This window comes from Microcaecilia unicolor, chromosome 1 (assembly GCF_901765095.1).
Source record: "Microcaecilia unicolor chromosome 1, aMicUni1.1, whole genome shotgun sequence".
Lineage (NCBI taxonomy): Eukaryota > Metazoa > Chordata > Amphibia > Gymnophiona > Siphonopidae > Microcaecilia > Microcaecilia unicolor.
The window spans coordinates 510,232,950-510,249,709 of NC_044031.1; the positions used below are offsets into that span (position 1 = coordinate 510,232,950).

The window sequence follows — 16,760 nt, forward strand, 5'->3', positions numbered from 1 at the left end:
TTTCTCCAAATAACAGACCTGTTTTAGAAATTGCCTGTGATATTCCCATTTTCTCCTGCATGTCAAAATTTGATGAATTGCCATTCCTTTTTCTGAAGGGCTATTACGCCTACAGACAGTGGAGATTGATCCCTTTTATATAGTTCTTTCCAACATTTTCTATGCTGGAAATCATAAAAAGGAAGTATCAGATTGCTCTAGTTCTGATTGCATTGATGAAAGAATTCAAAAATTTTATTGACCTATAACCTGATTAGAATATGCCAGATGAGAACCAGTATTGTACAGAAAGTTGTACAGAATTTTTTTTACATAGAAAACTTTACATGTCTGTACCATATACATTTTGTCCATCAGAAAAAAAATTCTACATCCACTGAATATGGAATGCTTGACATTCTTTTCATTTTGTTACTATCAGAACACAATTCACAGTTATGAATATATTTCCCATAAATTTATCCATCCCCAGGCCAAACCAAGCCACCTTTGTCACTTTAATATATTCAACAATTAATTCTGTACATAGAATGAAATCTACATCAAACAAAAAGAAAGAATTTATGACAGCAGACACACTCAGACTGGTTTGCAATGATTCAAAAGTTCCAAGTCGTTGAAGTATCATATATCCATTGCCTCTTGTGCAATTAAAAGCTCTAAAATAATTAAATTACAGGCATTTAAAACCCTAAGGAAATACGATGCTGAAGTCAAAGTTTTCTCATAGAGTCTAATCATCTGAGGAAGTCAGTCCTGATAACTTCTAGTTTTTTTTTTAACGTTTACTTTACAAGAATTCTGCAACATTAACTTTAGGGTGACAAATTGCCTGAATTATTAATTAAAATTTACACCCCTAACCATTTCTCCTCCTCCCTTACCCACAAAGCTTAACCACCCCCACAAAAAAACAAACCAAAAACCTAAAACCACCCCAAACAAGTGCATTCAATAAACTATATGGGTTTTCCATAAATCAATAAGAAAATACCAAAATAAAAACAAAACAATGCAGGAAAAACTCTAGTGTTTGAGATTTTTATGTTACATGCCTGCATCTCTGTACATCTTTTTCACAGAAGGATGGGGTTGCCATTATTTCAAATAGGGACAAGTGTGCAAAAAACTTAAGAATTATCATAGTTGCTTATTATTTACCAAGAACAATATTTTTTTGTTTCACTATAAACATAGTATCCTTCAAAATGCAGCTCTCCTGAGTTGTATTTCTTCCAGAAATTTGAACCTTCATAGGCTTTACATATGTTTAGTTCTTTGGGTAAATTTTTGCTTCTATACCTGCCATAAAATGTGTATTATTGTATTTCAGACTACGACAGTAATGGTAATACAGCCCAGTCGGATGGCTAAGGCTGTGCCAGCGATTGGCTCTATGCTCAACATGAGCCTGTAACTGTAAGAGAAACCAAGAAAGGGAAAGAATCCACCAGGAAAGGCAGAATTACAGTATGATGTATCTCTACTATGAAACTGTTTTCACTTTGTTTTGTGGTTATGTAGAAGGCCTCAGCAACAGTGCCTTTACCAGCGGGGTCATCAGTCACTGCTCTCCATTGCCCCCGCTGTTCCAAGTACTTGGTCTGGTGGCTGAGAGATTTTAAAAACAACACCTATGCGTAGAAAAAACCTCCGTAGGACCGCTCGCAGCTCAGGAATCAGGTCAAACTGTGTAATTTCACACAATAGAGGGTAGTAAAAAGATGCATGAGCTTTGAACTGAAAACAAAAGGAAAATAACTGCATTAATTAGATTTGACTTATACCCCATCTTTCCAACATTGCTAATGACAGTAAAGAAATCCAAACTCATGTAAAATAAATTGATTATTAAACCATTACCATCTACCCTATCTTACAGCATTAAGACTGCTCTATAATTTTCAGTTTTAAAATATGGAACATAGTTCACCTGAACCCTGGAATATGCTGCAAAGCAGGGCTGGAGCAGTTGTGAAGTTATTAATAGGACCAGGGAAATTTACCTGAAGTTCTTATAAGAGCAAATGTGCTAGAAGCCAGAGTGGATGAAATGTTTCACAGCAGTATATGCTTTCATTTGGCATATATATCTTTTGAGTCATATTATATAAACCACTTTGGTACATCTGACTTTAAAAGGCAATATAGCAAATAAATAGAATCATAGGATTCAGAAAGGGGGAGGGGGTTCACATGGGCCCTAGCTTCACCAAAAAGTTTCCTGCCAGCTGCCTCCTTCTCTTACCTGTAGAGTAACAGGAGCTTGTCTTTCTGCTGCTGCCACTCTGCCTGTCCTTGGCTGGCTGTAGCCGGCACCATGCGGTTATTAAAACCTGAAAGTCACTAATTCTTATTTCTTGTAGGAACAGGCAGAGCAGGTAAGTGGAGGTGGGTAGGGCTGGAAATAGGGCTGGTAGAAAAGTCTGATGCTGGGAATGAGAAAGGGGGCAGGTGGGAGAAGAGGGCTGGGATGTAGAGGCTGAGGTTGGTAGAAGGGGGCTTAAGCTGGCAGATGGGGGCTGATGTGCTGGGAGAAAAATGCTCAGAGATAACACAGGGACTGGGGATAAAGGCTGGAGAAGGGATGGGCTTGGCAAAAGGGACAGGGCGCTGGGGAGGAGTGAGTCTGCGGCAGATCTTGCCCCCCCCAAACAAAAAGGAGTTCCATTGCTCCTGAGTAGAACAGAATACATGTAATGGATATCAGCTGATCCCTGGCAGCCCAATCATGAGCATATCATTTATATTTAACTCATTTAATGACACTCATTTAATGTGACAGGAAAGCAATAAATGCAAGCTGATGATTAGACCTGACTCTCACCTATCCACCCCCATTCTGTTAGACTGTCACTGAAATGCTTTGATGTTTCACTCATACTGTCATCTACCAACATTTGCTTATTTCCGATCTGACGAAGAAGGGCAACCTTCAAAAGCTAATCAAGAAATGTATTAAGTTATGTCCAATAAAAAAGGTATCATCTTATTTTATTTTCTATGTTTTATTTATATTGATTACCTTTAAAAGTGGACTAACACGGCTACCACAACTGTACACCAACCACATAAGAGAAGTTAATTACTAAAAAAATATAAATATATACTTATAAAACATACAAATACATTTTATTAAAGTTTACAAGATTTAATATATACTGACACTAAATATTAACAATTTATCAATTTTCAAACTCATAAACCACAATAATTATTTGGGAAGTGCCTAACTAGTGCAGTACAATAGCACATTCTTCCTTTTTTTTTTTGCTGTTCGTCCTGTCCCCTTACATATGGGCAGATACTTACAGAAGTTGGGACAGGTCTAGGTTCTGACAGCAGTGGTGATTGGTATAGATTGTTAAGACATGCAGAGCCCTCAGCTCATGTTCTTCTGCAGGCTCAACTCCCTCTTGGCAGAGGAGTTTCAGCTGATGACTGCATGTCTCTTAACAGGCTGCTCCTGCCACTACCACCCATCATCAGGCCTGGACCAGCCCTGACTTTTGTAATTCTGCATCCACAGGGAAGAGGACAGTAAATGAGGGATGTGCTTGAGGAGTGATGTTATCCTAAGTTTTCATTGCGTCAAAACAGGAAGTTGCAGTAGAGAGGGCGGGACGTGGCAGATGGAAGGCCACAGAGCCGGCCTGTGTGAATTGCTGCCGGCTGCAGGAAAATGTAAGTGACACCTGCGGGGAGGAGGACGGGAAGGGAGAAAAGTACTGGCTGGAACCATGGGAGGGTAAGGAGAGAGGTGCTGGCTGAACCCATGGGAGGAGGGGGCTGTAGGGAAATATGCATGCTGGCTGGACCCATGGGGGGAGGGGGATGGGGTGGAGGGAAAGGAGAGAAGTGCTGAATGCACCAGTGGTGTGCTGGAGCCGGCTCGCACCGGCTCGCAAGAGCCGCTTGTTAAATTTTGACAGCTTTTGCGAGCCGGTTGTTGTTGGGGGCGAGCCGGCTCCATTAGGGAGGTAAGCATGGCAGGAGGGCGCCATCACAGGCCATACTTACCTCCCCTGCCGCTCCGAAGCATGTCCAACCATGTCCTTCGCCCCCACCCTCCCCTCCCGCTCCCATCCGTCTTTTTTTAATTACCTCCGTCGAAGTGCGCGCTATTTAAAGCCCTGCTGCGTGCTGGCCGTCCTCAGGCTTCCCCTGCTTGCTTCGGATGATGTTCGTGTCTTAGTCCCGCCTTCATTCTGACGTCATTTCCTTTTTTTGCGAAGGCGGGACTAAGGCAAGAACATCATCCGAAGCAAGCAGGGGAAGCCTGGAGACGGCCAGCACGCAGCAGGACTTTAAATAGCGCGCGCTTCGATGGAGGTAATTAAAAAAAGACCAGATGGGAGCGGGAGGGGAGGGTGGGGGCGAAGGACATCATTGGACATGCTTGGGAGCGGGAGGGAAGGGCAGGGGAGGGAGGAGAATCGCTGGGTATGGATGGGTAGAGGGGGCAGGGAAGAGAATTGCATGGATGGGTAGAGGGGGGCAGGGGAGAGACTTGCTGGGCATGGGTGGGTAGAGGGGGGCAGGGGAGAGACTTGCTGAGCATGGGTGGGTAGAGGGGGAAGGGGAGAGACTTGCTGAGCATGGGTGGGTAGAGGGGGGCAGGGGAGAGGCCTGCTGGGCATGGGTGGGTAGAGGGGGGCAGGGGAGAGGCTTGCTGGGCATGGATAGGTAGAGGGGGCAGGGGAGAGATTTGCTAGGCATGGGTGGGTAGAGGGGGCAGGGGAGAGACTTGCTGGGCATGGGTGGGTAGAGGGGGGCAGGGGAGAGGCTTGCTGGGCATGGGTGGGTAGAGGGGGGCAGGGGAGAGACTTGCTGGGCATGGATGGGTAGAGGGGGGCAGGGGAGAGAAGAGAATTGCTGGGTATGGATGGAGGGCAGAGCAAGAGAAATTCTGGACATGGATGGAGGGGAGGGAAGGGAGAGAGAAGAAATGCTGGACATGGAGGGAAGATAGAGGAAGGAGATTAGATGAGGGAAAAGGAAGTGAGGAGAGAAACTGCACATGGATGGAGAAAATAGGCAGAAGCTGGATCCACTGTACAGTCAAGTATGCGGAGGACCAGAAAGGAGGAAAGAAAAGAAATAAATGGAAAGGAAGCCCTGGAAACAGAGTCAAGGGAACAGATAGAGAGCAGCAGAATCAGATACTGGACCAGCATGATCAGAGAAATGAAGTCACCAGACAACAAAGGTAGAAAAAAATAATTTTATTTTCATTATAATGTTTGGAATACGTCCACTTTGAGAATCAGGTGCTGAACGTTAAAAGTTTATATTTATTTACTTATTTAGGGCTGCCCACCCCCCCCACCCCCCAATTTTTTTTTTGGGGGGGGGGCGCAGAGGTGGATGGGGGGGCACCGAGGTGGACCGGGGAGAGAGCCTGTTGTTAAAAATTTACCAGCACACCACTGGACTGCACCCATGGGAGGAGGAGGGCTGGAGGAAAAGGAGAGAGGTGCCAGACCAAGGGAATGAAGGAAGAGGGAGTCAAATATTGAACTCACAGTGGGAAGGAGGGCAGGCAGGTGAGACAGATGCTGGAAGGGGAGGGGGAAGAGAGAGAAACTGGGTTGGGGTTGGAGAGAGACACATTGGTGTGGAAAAGGAAAAGAGGGAAGAAGCTGGACACAGGGAGGTAACAGAAACAGAGGAAAAATGATGTGAATGGGGGTGGGCATAGGGACAAGGACACAAAGTGGAGCTGCTGCATGGGGATGGTACCTGTATATGGTCACAGAGGGGCAATGCCAGACATAGAAGGGAGATATTGTTCGACACAGGGGGAAAGGATAGTGAGATAGAGAGGCGATGATGAATGCAGGGATATGAACACAGGGGAGATACTGGACAGGGACACAGAAGAGTGATGCTGAACATGGGGTACAAAAGGGACATAGAAATGGATGACTCTGGGCAAGTCACTTAACCCTCCATTGCCCCATGTAAGCCGCATTGAGCCTGCCATGAGTGGGAAAGCGCGGGGTACAAATGTAACAAAAATAAATAAATAAATGGTGGACATGGAGAGAGAAGTCAAATGGACAGGAGAACCTGGTGAGTTAAGAGAAGACAGAAGGAAGCAGAGACCAGAGCCCAAGACCAACATGATTTTAAAAATAAAATGACTGGACAACAAAAGGTAGAAAAAATAATTTTATTTTTTATTTTGTGATTAGAATATGTCAGATTTGAAATGTACATCTTGCCAGAGCTAGTGTTAAGCCATGGCTAGGGCCCAGAGCAGAGCAGAAATTTGGGAGGGGACCTCAAAGCTCACTACCAGGCTGCACTTTCTTCAGATTCCAGCAGTCTTAGGGCTCTCCTAGGTCAAGGGCCAAGGGCAGTTGCCCCAGTCGCACTCCCCTAACACCATACCTGGCATGTGTCATCTTTATATTTTGTATACTACAGGAGTAAATGTATCTCTTTCTGTATCTCTGGTGTTGTACTAAAAAACTGTAAGGCTTGTGCAGATGGGGTCAGAGATTGCAGGGATGAGGTGGAGATAAACTTTGTCCCTGTGTCATTCTCTAATCTGGTGTCATTTACTATGTTATTATGGTTGTGTCATTTTTGTTGTTGTTGAGATTTGTGTTTTAAGCAATCGGACTTTGTTAAATGTTAATATTCAATATTCCTTTTTGGCATTTATGCATATGTATACAAATGCTGTAAACTATAGAAGTATTTTTTAAATATTAGTTCAAATATATTTATGGTTTCATGATTGCAGAATATACAAAATGGACAAGTTAGATTACATCAGCCAAGAGCCAGACCCCAATGCAATACAAACTAATAGCTAGTAACAAAAGGTACTGCAACCAATTGCCCCTATCCCAACTTCCTTCACCCCCCCACCCCACTAGCCTACTTCACACTTCTAAATTATTTATCAAAGCTGTATGCACCCTCATCATTAAGGTTCCCAAGAAGGGGGTCTAGATTTTCATGAAACATTTCTTAGTAATAAGCCATTATATATACTCCATAGATATAAATTCCATTTGTAAGACTTCCTCTAGTGTACTAAGGTTGGAGGACCACTGAGATCCATTTTAATAAAATACATTGCTTTGCTATTAACACTGCTTTACAAATAAAGAATTCATAGTTTCCCACCATGCCTGGTAAGATATCCCCCTTATCTAACAAGCTCAGTTGTGGAGTCATATCCAACCACTCTCCAAGCATATTGTTCAAATGTTACCATACAATCGCCTGAAAACATGCTATCATCGGGCATTCCCATATACAATGTTTCAGCGTACCTTCCCCATGACCATATTCAACGCATCTACTCATAGTTGCCATTCCTGTTTTCATATAATCGATGTAAAAATTTGAAATGAAGTTCTTGGAGTTGGGCACTTTCCACAAAATATCCTCCCCCCTTTTACTCCTGCCCAAAAATCCTCCTCTGTGTATTCCTCTCCCAAATCCCATAGCCATTTATCAACTGTGACTCGAATGGGCGGAGGGCTTCTCAATCACTTCTGAAAACTGTTGGAATATTTGCTGTAATCAGCATTCATCAAAATCTGTAGTGTCTGGACTGTTTTGTATGCATGGTCTGGTTTGGGTATGATGTCTTGGATGCATGGTCTGGTTTGGGTATAATGGAACCTATTGGTCAACCTATAGGTGCCCCTTCAGCTTCCAAAGCCTAATTTTACATTGTCTTCTTCCACAGACATTGAAATAAAGTAAGCCCTTTCTGTTGCCAGATTCTATACCAAGGGTCATTCATACTTGGAGAGAAGTCGACATTCCCCACTAGTGGCATATATCTGGACCATCGAGGGTTCACATCAAAGCACTTATGCACAATCACCCATGGCCACCTTACAGAACTGACAAGGACATGGCATTTCAAACAGGTGGACAGTGAGAATGTCTCTGCATGTAGGAGGTATGCCAGGCTGAACGGGTGCTAATCAGATTCTCTAATTCCAGATCACAAAGCTGCTGCTGCTCCCCAAACTGCTTCCGCCTCTGTTCACACAGAGCATGATCCAAGGCGATGGACTGGTGCCATGTACAAGATGTCTGCAAATTGAATCCTCTTATGAATGACATTAAAAAGCTATGAGAGGAGGTGACAAGACTTAGAAGCATCTATGATAAAGAGATATCCATCTCTGAAATGCTTCTGGAGCCAGTGGGTATCTCCAAAAAAGAGAAGATTGATGCTGTACAAAAAGAAGACAGCTAGATACAGATCACCAGACCCTGCAAAGTTAAGATCCCAACTGCACATGCCCTCAAACTGAAGAACCGGAAGTGCTCTGGAAGTGGAAGAGGTCAAAATACCTCAGGAACAGGATTGCAAAGCACAAGAATCTGAAAGTTGCTGAACCAGTGATCACTAGGAAGCGAAGGTTTGTGGTAGTTGGTGATTCTCTTCTGAGGAGTACAGAGGCACCCATCTGTCAACCAAATAAGATGTCTAGGAAGGTGTGCTATTTGCCTGGTGCCAAGATTTGAGACATTAAAGAAAGTTTGTTGAGCCTCCTCAAGCCTACTGACCATTATCACATGTTGCTCATCCATGTTGGAACAAATGAAACTACTAGGTATCCCACTGAATTTAACAAAAGTGACTTCATAGCTCTGGAAGAGAGGCTGAAGCAGAAAGGTATGCAGGTGGTGTTTTCATTGATCCTCCTTGTTGAGGCTAAAGGCCAAATCAGAGATGCTCGTATCTTGGAGATAATGCATAGCTACACTAATAGTGTCATCATCAGCATTTTGACTTCTAGATCATGGGATAATTTTTTTTGAGCTACTGAGCAGAGATGGTGCCCACCTATCAAAGAAGGGACAAACTGTCTTCTGTAGCAGACTGGCTAACCTACTGAGGAGGGCTTTAAACTAAATTAATTGAGGAAGCATGGACAAATCCCCCATGTAATTAAAAACCTTCAGGTAAGTAGAACACTAAATACCTTTACAGAAATGGAAAAAAGGGCAGTATCTGGAGAGCTTTGTATACAAATGCCCGTAATATGGTGAATAAGATTCTTGAACTAGAGGCTGTGATGGAAGAGGCTGACTTTGGATTTAGTGGCAGTCACAGAGATATGGTTCAAGGAGAACAATGGCAGGGCTTATCATTATACCAGGCTATATACTTTTCAGGAAAGACAAGGTAGGGAAAATGGATGGAGTAGCACTATACATTAAAAATAATATTAACGTGATAGAATTGCTGGACCTAAAGGGTAAGGAAGAGGCACTGTGGGCTAATCTGGAAAGAGTGAATGGAGAATGTAGTTACACTGGTGTGATATACAGGCCTCCTTCGCAGACAGAAGAAATGAACCAAGATTTAAATGAAGGTATTCACAAGATTGCAATGAAAGAAGTAGTGATTAATAGCAGTGACGTTCCTAGGGTGGCTGAAACCCGGGGCGGATCGCTGATGCGCCCCCCTCCACCCCCCCCCCCGGCGAAAGGACACCCCCTCCCCCCTGGCCAAAGGACACCCCCCCGGGTGCATTTTTACCTGCTGGGGGGGGGGGGGGGGGGGGGTGCTGCGCGCCTGTCGACTTCGCTCGTTCCATGCTCCCTCTGCCCCGGAACAGGAAGTAACCTGTTCTGGGGCAGAGGGAGCACAGAACGAGTGGAGCCCACAGGCGCGTGGCATGCACCCGGGGCGGACCACCCCCACCACCCTCCCCCTTGGTACGCCACTGATTAATAGGTGATTTCAATATGCCAGATGTGATTGGGGTGCCCCTGTTGTGAGCTCAACTAAAAGTAAGGAAATTTTGGATTTTCTACAGGAGAACTGATCCAGCAGTTGGTAATGGAACCTAGAAGTCATATTGGACTGATGCTTATAAATAGATAGAGTGTTTCTGACTTTACCGTGGTTGATTATTTGGCATCTAGTGATCACCGGATTTTGTGGTTGAGAGGACTTTTTCAAAGTTGAAGCTTTTAGACTTAAAAGAACTAATTTTGTCAAGATGGGGAGGGGGAATACCTAAAGGAATTGTTAAGCTGGATGAGAACAGCTGGGGAAAAGCAGTGGGCAAAACTGAAAGGAGCTATTTTAGAAGCAACAGACCTTTTTGTTAGGAATGTAAACAAAAGTAAGAGGAAAGAAGGCCGCTTTGGTTCTCAAAAGTAGTAGCTGAAAAGGTAAGAGAAAAGAGGATAGCCTTCATAAATTACAAGCCATCACAGAAAGAAGACAGCAGACTATAACTGAAAAAACTATGAGCAGCTGGTAAAGTAGTCAGACAAGCAAAGATACAAATGGCAGAAAAAATAGCTAATAAGGTAAAATTCAGGGATAAGACATTCTTTAGATATGTAAATGATAAGAGGAAATGAAAAATGGCACTGTGAGGCTCAAAGATGAAAGGGAGCAATACACAGAAGCTGATAAGGATAAAGTGGAATTGTTCGACAAATATTTTTGTTCTGTGTTCACAGATGAAGGGCCAGAAGTAGGACCACAGAAGACAAATGCTAATAAGAATGGACATGTGGTAGATGGTAGACCTTGACCAAATTTCAGAAGACTGTGTTCAAGAGGAGCTAGCTAAACTAAAGGTAAACAAAGTAATGGGTCCAGATGGGATATGTCCGAAGGTACTAAAGAACTGAGGGACATTCTGGTGGCTCTGCTGTCTGGCTTTTTCAATGCTTCTCTAGAGTCTGGAGTGGTCCTGGAGAAGGGCAGATGAGGTTCCTCTCCACACTAAAGCGGAAGGAGGAGGCTGAGAACTACATGCCAGTTAGTATTAACTCTGTGGTGAGGAAATTAATGGAAATGCTTCTCAAACAGAGGATAGAGATGTTTCTGGAATCAAACAGATTGCAGAACCTGAGACAGCATAGTTCTACTAGAGGAAGGTCTTGTCAGACTAATCTGATTAACTTTCTTGACTGGGTGACCAAATAGTTGGATTTAGGAGGAACGCTAGATGTGGTGTACTCAAATATTTGTAAAGCCTTTGACAAGGTTCCACATAGGTGAATGATAAACAAACCGAGTGCCTCGGTCAGGACCAAAAAGTGACTAACTGGGTTAAAAACTTGTTAAGTAGAAGAAGTCAGAGGGTGGTGGTAAATGGAGTTAATTCTGAGGAAAAGGATGTTTGTGAACGATATTGCAGAAGGGCTGTCGGGTAAGATTTGCCTCTTTGTGGCTAATACAAAATTCCACAATAGGGTCGACATCCCTGATGGTGTGGATAGCATGAAGAGGGATCTAGTGAAGGTAGAAGAATGATCCAGAAATTAGCAACTAAGTTGGGATAGACGCAGTGGAAGCTGCAGACCTAAATATCTCATTGTCTCACCTGCCCAATGGAGGGGGAAATGCCTCCCCCCAAATGCTTTTCTAGACCTTCTCTTAAACTCATTGCCAGAGATTTCTCACAATTAACTTTCAGGCCACATATGATCGTAAAGTCTTGGAGATAGCATTAACACATGGCATTGCTGTTAAATCATCTGTGAATACAGCCGTTTTTATTTCACAGGGTTCTAACTCTCAATTCATGGATATTATGATACTGTTATAAATTTTAGTGTGAGGGGATTAAGGAGAGTACAAATAATATAGGGGGCATTCCTGGCAAGTGCCTCGGCCCACCTCAAATGGGAAGAGAGGATACCATTCACCAGGATTTGGCCTACCAGGCAAGTGTAAAAAATCTTGATCCATTCCATAATTGCCCTCTCAAAGCCAAAACATTCTATTATTAATAAATCTTTTTATTAGAAAAAAAGAGAACAATTCCTTAACAAAGCACAATACATATTCAAACAGGAATACCCCAATATAGAGAGTCTCTCCTCCCTTGCAGGCCACATATCAACGAAGCAGAGAGAAAAGCACAAAACAGCTTGAGGTCTGGACTCTTTTGACCTCAATCCCTTAAAGGTTGACCTGCCCACTCCCCTTCTACCCCAACCCTACCCAGTCGTAATCCCCCCTCCACCCTCTATGGCTATGTAGGTAAACTAGTCCTATCGCTGGCTATGGGCAGAGGGCAATATCAAAGTTTGATAGGGATCCCAAATAAGCAAAAAATTCTTCTGATGCTTTGGGCGAGTATGAGCCCCATAGGATTCCCAAATCATCAAAGCATGGAACTTATTCCTCCAGTACCAAAACGTTGGAGGAGATTCTTGCAGCCAGTAATTTAGAATACATTTCTTACCCACAATGTATGCCTTACCTATAAGTTTATGTTCACTTCTGGACCGAGAGCCCAGAAAAAGAGGTTGTAAGGAACAAAATACCCTTCAATGATAACACTAAAGAGTGTCCCAACAATCATTGTTGATAGATATGAAGGGCCTGCCAGAAGGTTCTAATCCTCCCACAGGCCCAGATATTGTGAAAAAAATGCATTATCCTGGTCCTTACATTTCACACAGCAAGGGGGGGCCACACATCCTGCGCGAAAGGCTCTGTATTGAGACAAGTAAGTCCAGTATATCACTCTATAATGACATTCTTGCAACCCAGTCTGATGGCTCAAGTCTGGAATTTGGGTAAACAAAGCACTCGCATATCTCAACTGGTGCCCCACCTCCCTATGCCAAGCGTCCTGTATAGCTACATAAGTGGGGGCAGAACCTCGCTGGGTTAACAATTTATGAAACCAAGAGATGGAGACTTGACCCAATGCATCACTCGAAGAATTCTCTCAATCAACAACCAAAAGAAAGGAGCATACCCGGTTGAGCCTGAAAATAACTGGCAAATTGCAAATAAGCAAAACAATCTGTTTGCAGGAATGAAAATCTCTGTTGTAAGGCAGCAAAAGACAATAAAGAGCAATCTTCGCTTAACAAATACTTGATTCGATCCAGACCTTGTGATCTCCAGCGCCAAACAACAACATTCTCCAGTCCCAGCTGAAAGCCCACATTCCCTATCAAAGGTAGCAACACCATGCTGCCAGGAGCTTGCCCCTGCATAGAAAATAAATCTCTCCACAAACACCAAAGTGGACGAAGTAAAAGACTACCATTAAGCCTTACAGGGAATTAGAAAACCTAGCATGTAAAACAGAAATAGGATGCCATGGTCTGAAATTCACAACAGAGGCAGAACTCCACATCCTATTGTTACGTAGAGTTTGTTCCACAGATGAAGAGTTTAAATTACAGGCGACTGCTCTGAAGCAGCAATTTTTTGCAGAGTGGTTATCCTCAGGCTGTGATTTGGAAGGCATATTTGCGGGCATAGTATGTCCAGCAGTCTCTTCTGTTGCAGTACAAATGAAATGATGATGAGGATAAATTGACTTGTGTGTTGCCGTTCTCTTAAGCTTCAGGATGCATTTCTCATGCCATTCATGCGCATTAGCATGCTCTTCAATTGAAATCATGTTTTTGCGAGCATCCGACTGTGGCGTTACAATGAGGTATAACTATTGGTGAGACAATTAAATATAAAACTAGGAGAATGCAGAAGGAAGCGACTGCTACTCATACTTGTTGTAAATCCTATCAACGGTGCCAGTTCACGATGGAAGGGAGTAACTGGACGCACCCTCATACATCTTATACAATCTATTTGAGCAGAAATACCACATGCACTATAAGAAATGTTGTTTGTATTATACAATGTCCATGTGATAATATCTATGTGGGCACAAGTAGTAGACCTGTGAAGACTTGTTTAATGGGACATAAATCTAAGATTTCAACTAGGACAGAAGATGCACAGTTGGTATAGCATTGGATGACTTTCAGTCACTCCGTGTCAGATTTGTGTTGGCAAATTATTGATTCAGTAAACAGTGGGTGGGAGGGTGGCGATTTAGAACAAGTTCTGAATTATAAGGAACAAAACTCGATTTTTAAATTGGATTCTGCTGAACCTAATGGTCTCAATAAGGAAATTGAGTAGCTATCATTAGTATGATGGGAGTTTGTCATTGGATGATGTGTACCACATGACCGGGGGTCTTTTAAGAGGAGCAGTTAGACGCCACGGCCATGTTGGTTTAAGGAGTGAAGAAACACAAAAGTATGAAATCATTATGAGAATGGTACATTTATGACTATTCAAGATACTGATTTAACATTTTTTGTTTTAGGGGCTTGCCTTGAGACAGCAATAAGGTGAAACACTTGGCACATTGTCTCCTGAGATCTCTAGGTTGTACGGGTTTAAAGTCCCCTGAAACCATAATAGTTATCTGAATAAGATAAGTATATTTTTACTCTAAGAAGTTATAAAGATTCACTATATAAAGTTTACTTAAAGAAAAATTGGACCGATGATGATATAGGTGGACAATCACCATTGTATTTCAATGAATAGGATGTGAAGTACTGCCTCTAATGCACATACCTTTTGTTGTGAATTGTTACTGATTTTGTTGGAGTCATCTTTGGAACTTACACCTTGATAGCAAATTTTGCTTTAGAAATGGACTGAACTTTGATTTTGAAATCTTATTTCCATGCAATGGATGAAAGTTTTTTGGTCAAAGATAAGAATATTTCCAGATTTGTCAAGGAATAACCAGAAACTATGCCAACAATACAAGCACTGGGACTGAAGTTATTACTCCTTGTTCATGTGTTATATTTGTTCAAAGTAAGTCATATATCCAAACAACTGATAGAATTTATTGTGCCTAAAGAAGAGGAAAAGGTGCAAGTATCTGTGCCACAATCCACTGAGGTTGGCTAGAATATGCTTGAATTGGTTGTGCTCTGTTCATTTTTGACTAAATATTTTCATTTGTTTTTATGTATAATCTTGGATCTCAATATTGTGGTCGAATTAACCATTATTTTATTTCGTGTTATCTTTCTTCAATTTATTCTGTTTTATTTCTAATAATTGCAATATAGTAATTGTGATTTGTAATATTTGAAATTGAAAATAAAAAGTAAAGAAATAAAATTTGTGAATTTCATATAACAGTGCTTTTAATAACACATACTTACTCTTTCATCACTTATCTTCAAAACCTTTGTTAGGAATAATAGTAGTAGATTAGTCCAGGCTTCTCTGTGAGTTTCTGATGTTAGAGTGAGGAAATAACCTAGAGCCTCACTGCATACACTGTAGGGTAAATAGAAATATACATTTAGCATGATCTAAACTACTTATTGCTCACAATCCCCTTTATTTATTCAACATGAAAATTATCAGATGTTCCTGTCAATGTTTTATACTCATCATCATTTCTGGATAATTTTCATGCTGACGGAACATAAAAATGATCACAACTTGCAAAGAGCCCAAACTCTGCCAAAGCCAAGTATCTAAATAGAATTTGGTAAAGAATATCAATTCCTCTTAAGCTTGTCTACTAGGACCACAAGAAGATTTGCTCTATGGAGGTGAAATTTGGACTTATCTGTTAGATTTCCTTTCCTTGAGTCCTGCCAGACAAGTCCTGATAAATGGGTTATGTCCCCATGCAGGGGGATCAAGCCAGAGAAAAAAAAGCTCAAATGAGATTTCATTAATAAGTTTGACAGAGTCTATCTATTGCTGTGTAGCTTTCACTGGTTTGCTACCGAGGCGCAATGTCAAGTTTAAAATATGTACTTTGATTCATAGAATTTTGTATGGTTGGGCACTGGACTTCTTGGTTACATTGATTACACTGTTCTCCTCTGAATGGTCTTTATGTTCAAAGGACATCCGTACTTTACAATATCCATTGATGAGACAAGCAAAATCTAAAACATTTCATACTGCTAGTTTTCAAAAAAACCCAAAAAGGCACAAAAACTGCTTACTGCATAATACCAACAAACAGGTATGTACAATGGAACTCTTAATGTCTTCCCCTTTCCCCCCCTCTATATGCTTTTAAAAAATATATATGCTTTATTATATTTTATTCTTTGCAATATGTCAATATTATTGATTTTTTATACATGTTGATTTAAAATTGATTATTATGGATTATATATGTGATTTTAAACATTATATTGTATATGTGATTTGTCTATATTTTATTATGGGTAATGAATTATATATGCATATGTATGGTTATATATGGTTTTATATTTTGTTTTTATAGTTTTACCCCTGACGCAGCCTGAGGGCGAAACGTGGCCACGTCGGGTATTGTCCCAATAAATTTCTTAACTCTCTCTGCTTTTCTGTTTGTTGATACTGCTAGTTTTGCATATCAAGCAGCTAAATACTGGAATGCACTACTTTTAGATGTTAGATTGAAATCATGTTACTTGCAATTTAGGAAATTAATAAAATCTTTCTTATTCCAGAAATTATTACAATTTGTATATCAATTTGCCTAATTTTGGTTTTTAATAAATCACTAGAAATGAATAGTCATCTTATATTGTAATCTGCACTGAGCTGTTATGGTTTGTAGTGGAATATAAATTGTAATAGTAATTTAATTGCTATTCTTTTTATAGGAGGGCTGGTGCTGCATTCAGTTCCTCACTATCCTATGTTAAAGCTAAGAAAACTGAAGCCAATTGTTATCTTTTGAGTTTCCAATTTACCACCAAAGCCTTATCTGATGCAGTCAAAAAACATCATTTTATGGTCACTACCCAGGAATGAGCTACCACACTCCAAGAGTACAATTACCTTCGGAGTGGGCTACAACACGCCCACTGTTAGCTTTCAGAATTTGTCAGAGAGCCCTTGACTGCCATGGCTTCTGTGGGTGGGTTCTGGACTTGTCTGGCAGGATTCAATGAAAGGAAGTTAACAGGTACTGTAAGTCCAAATTTCACCTTTCTTTCATCCATGC

The 16,760-nt window shown here is 41.6% G+C and overlaps 1 protein-coding gene across 2 annotated transcripts in view; it reads right to left on the bottom strand.

Moving 5' to 3' along the window:
* Positions 1-201: 201 nt before the first annotated feature.
* Positions 202-16,760, bottom strand: part of ARFGEF1 (ADP ribosylation factor guanine nucleotide exchange factor 1) — a 456,734-nt gene continuing 440,175 nt past the window's right edge. Inside the window, exons 38-39 of one of the 2 annotated variants that reach the window (XM_030215298.1) lie at positions 14,962-15,079; positions 202-1,740 (exon numbers count right to left, since the gene is read on the bottom strand). In XM_030215298.1, the coding sequence (XP_030071158.1) occupies positions 1,561-1,740; positions 14,962-15,079 (298 nt within the window). In that variant the 3' untranslated portion in view covers positions 202-1,560. Of the gene's footprint in view, positions 1,741-14,961; positions 15,080-16,760 lie in introns of those variants that run through there. The other variant, XM_030215307.1, reaches the window with a different exon arrangement.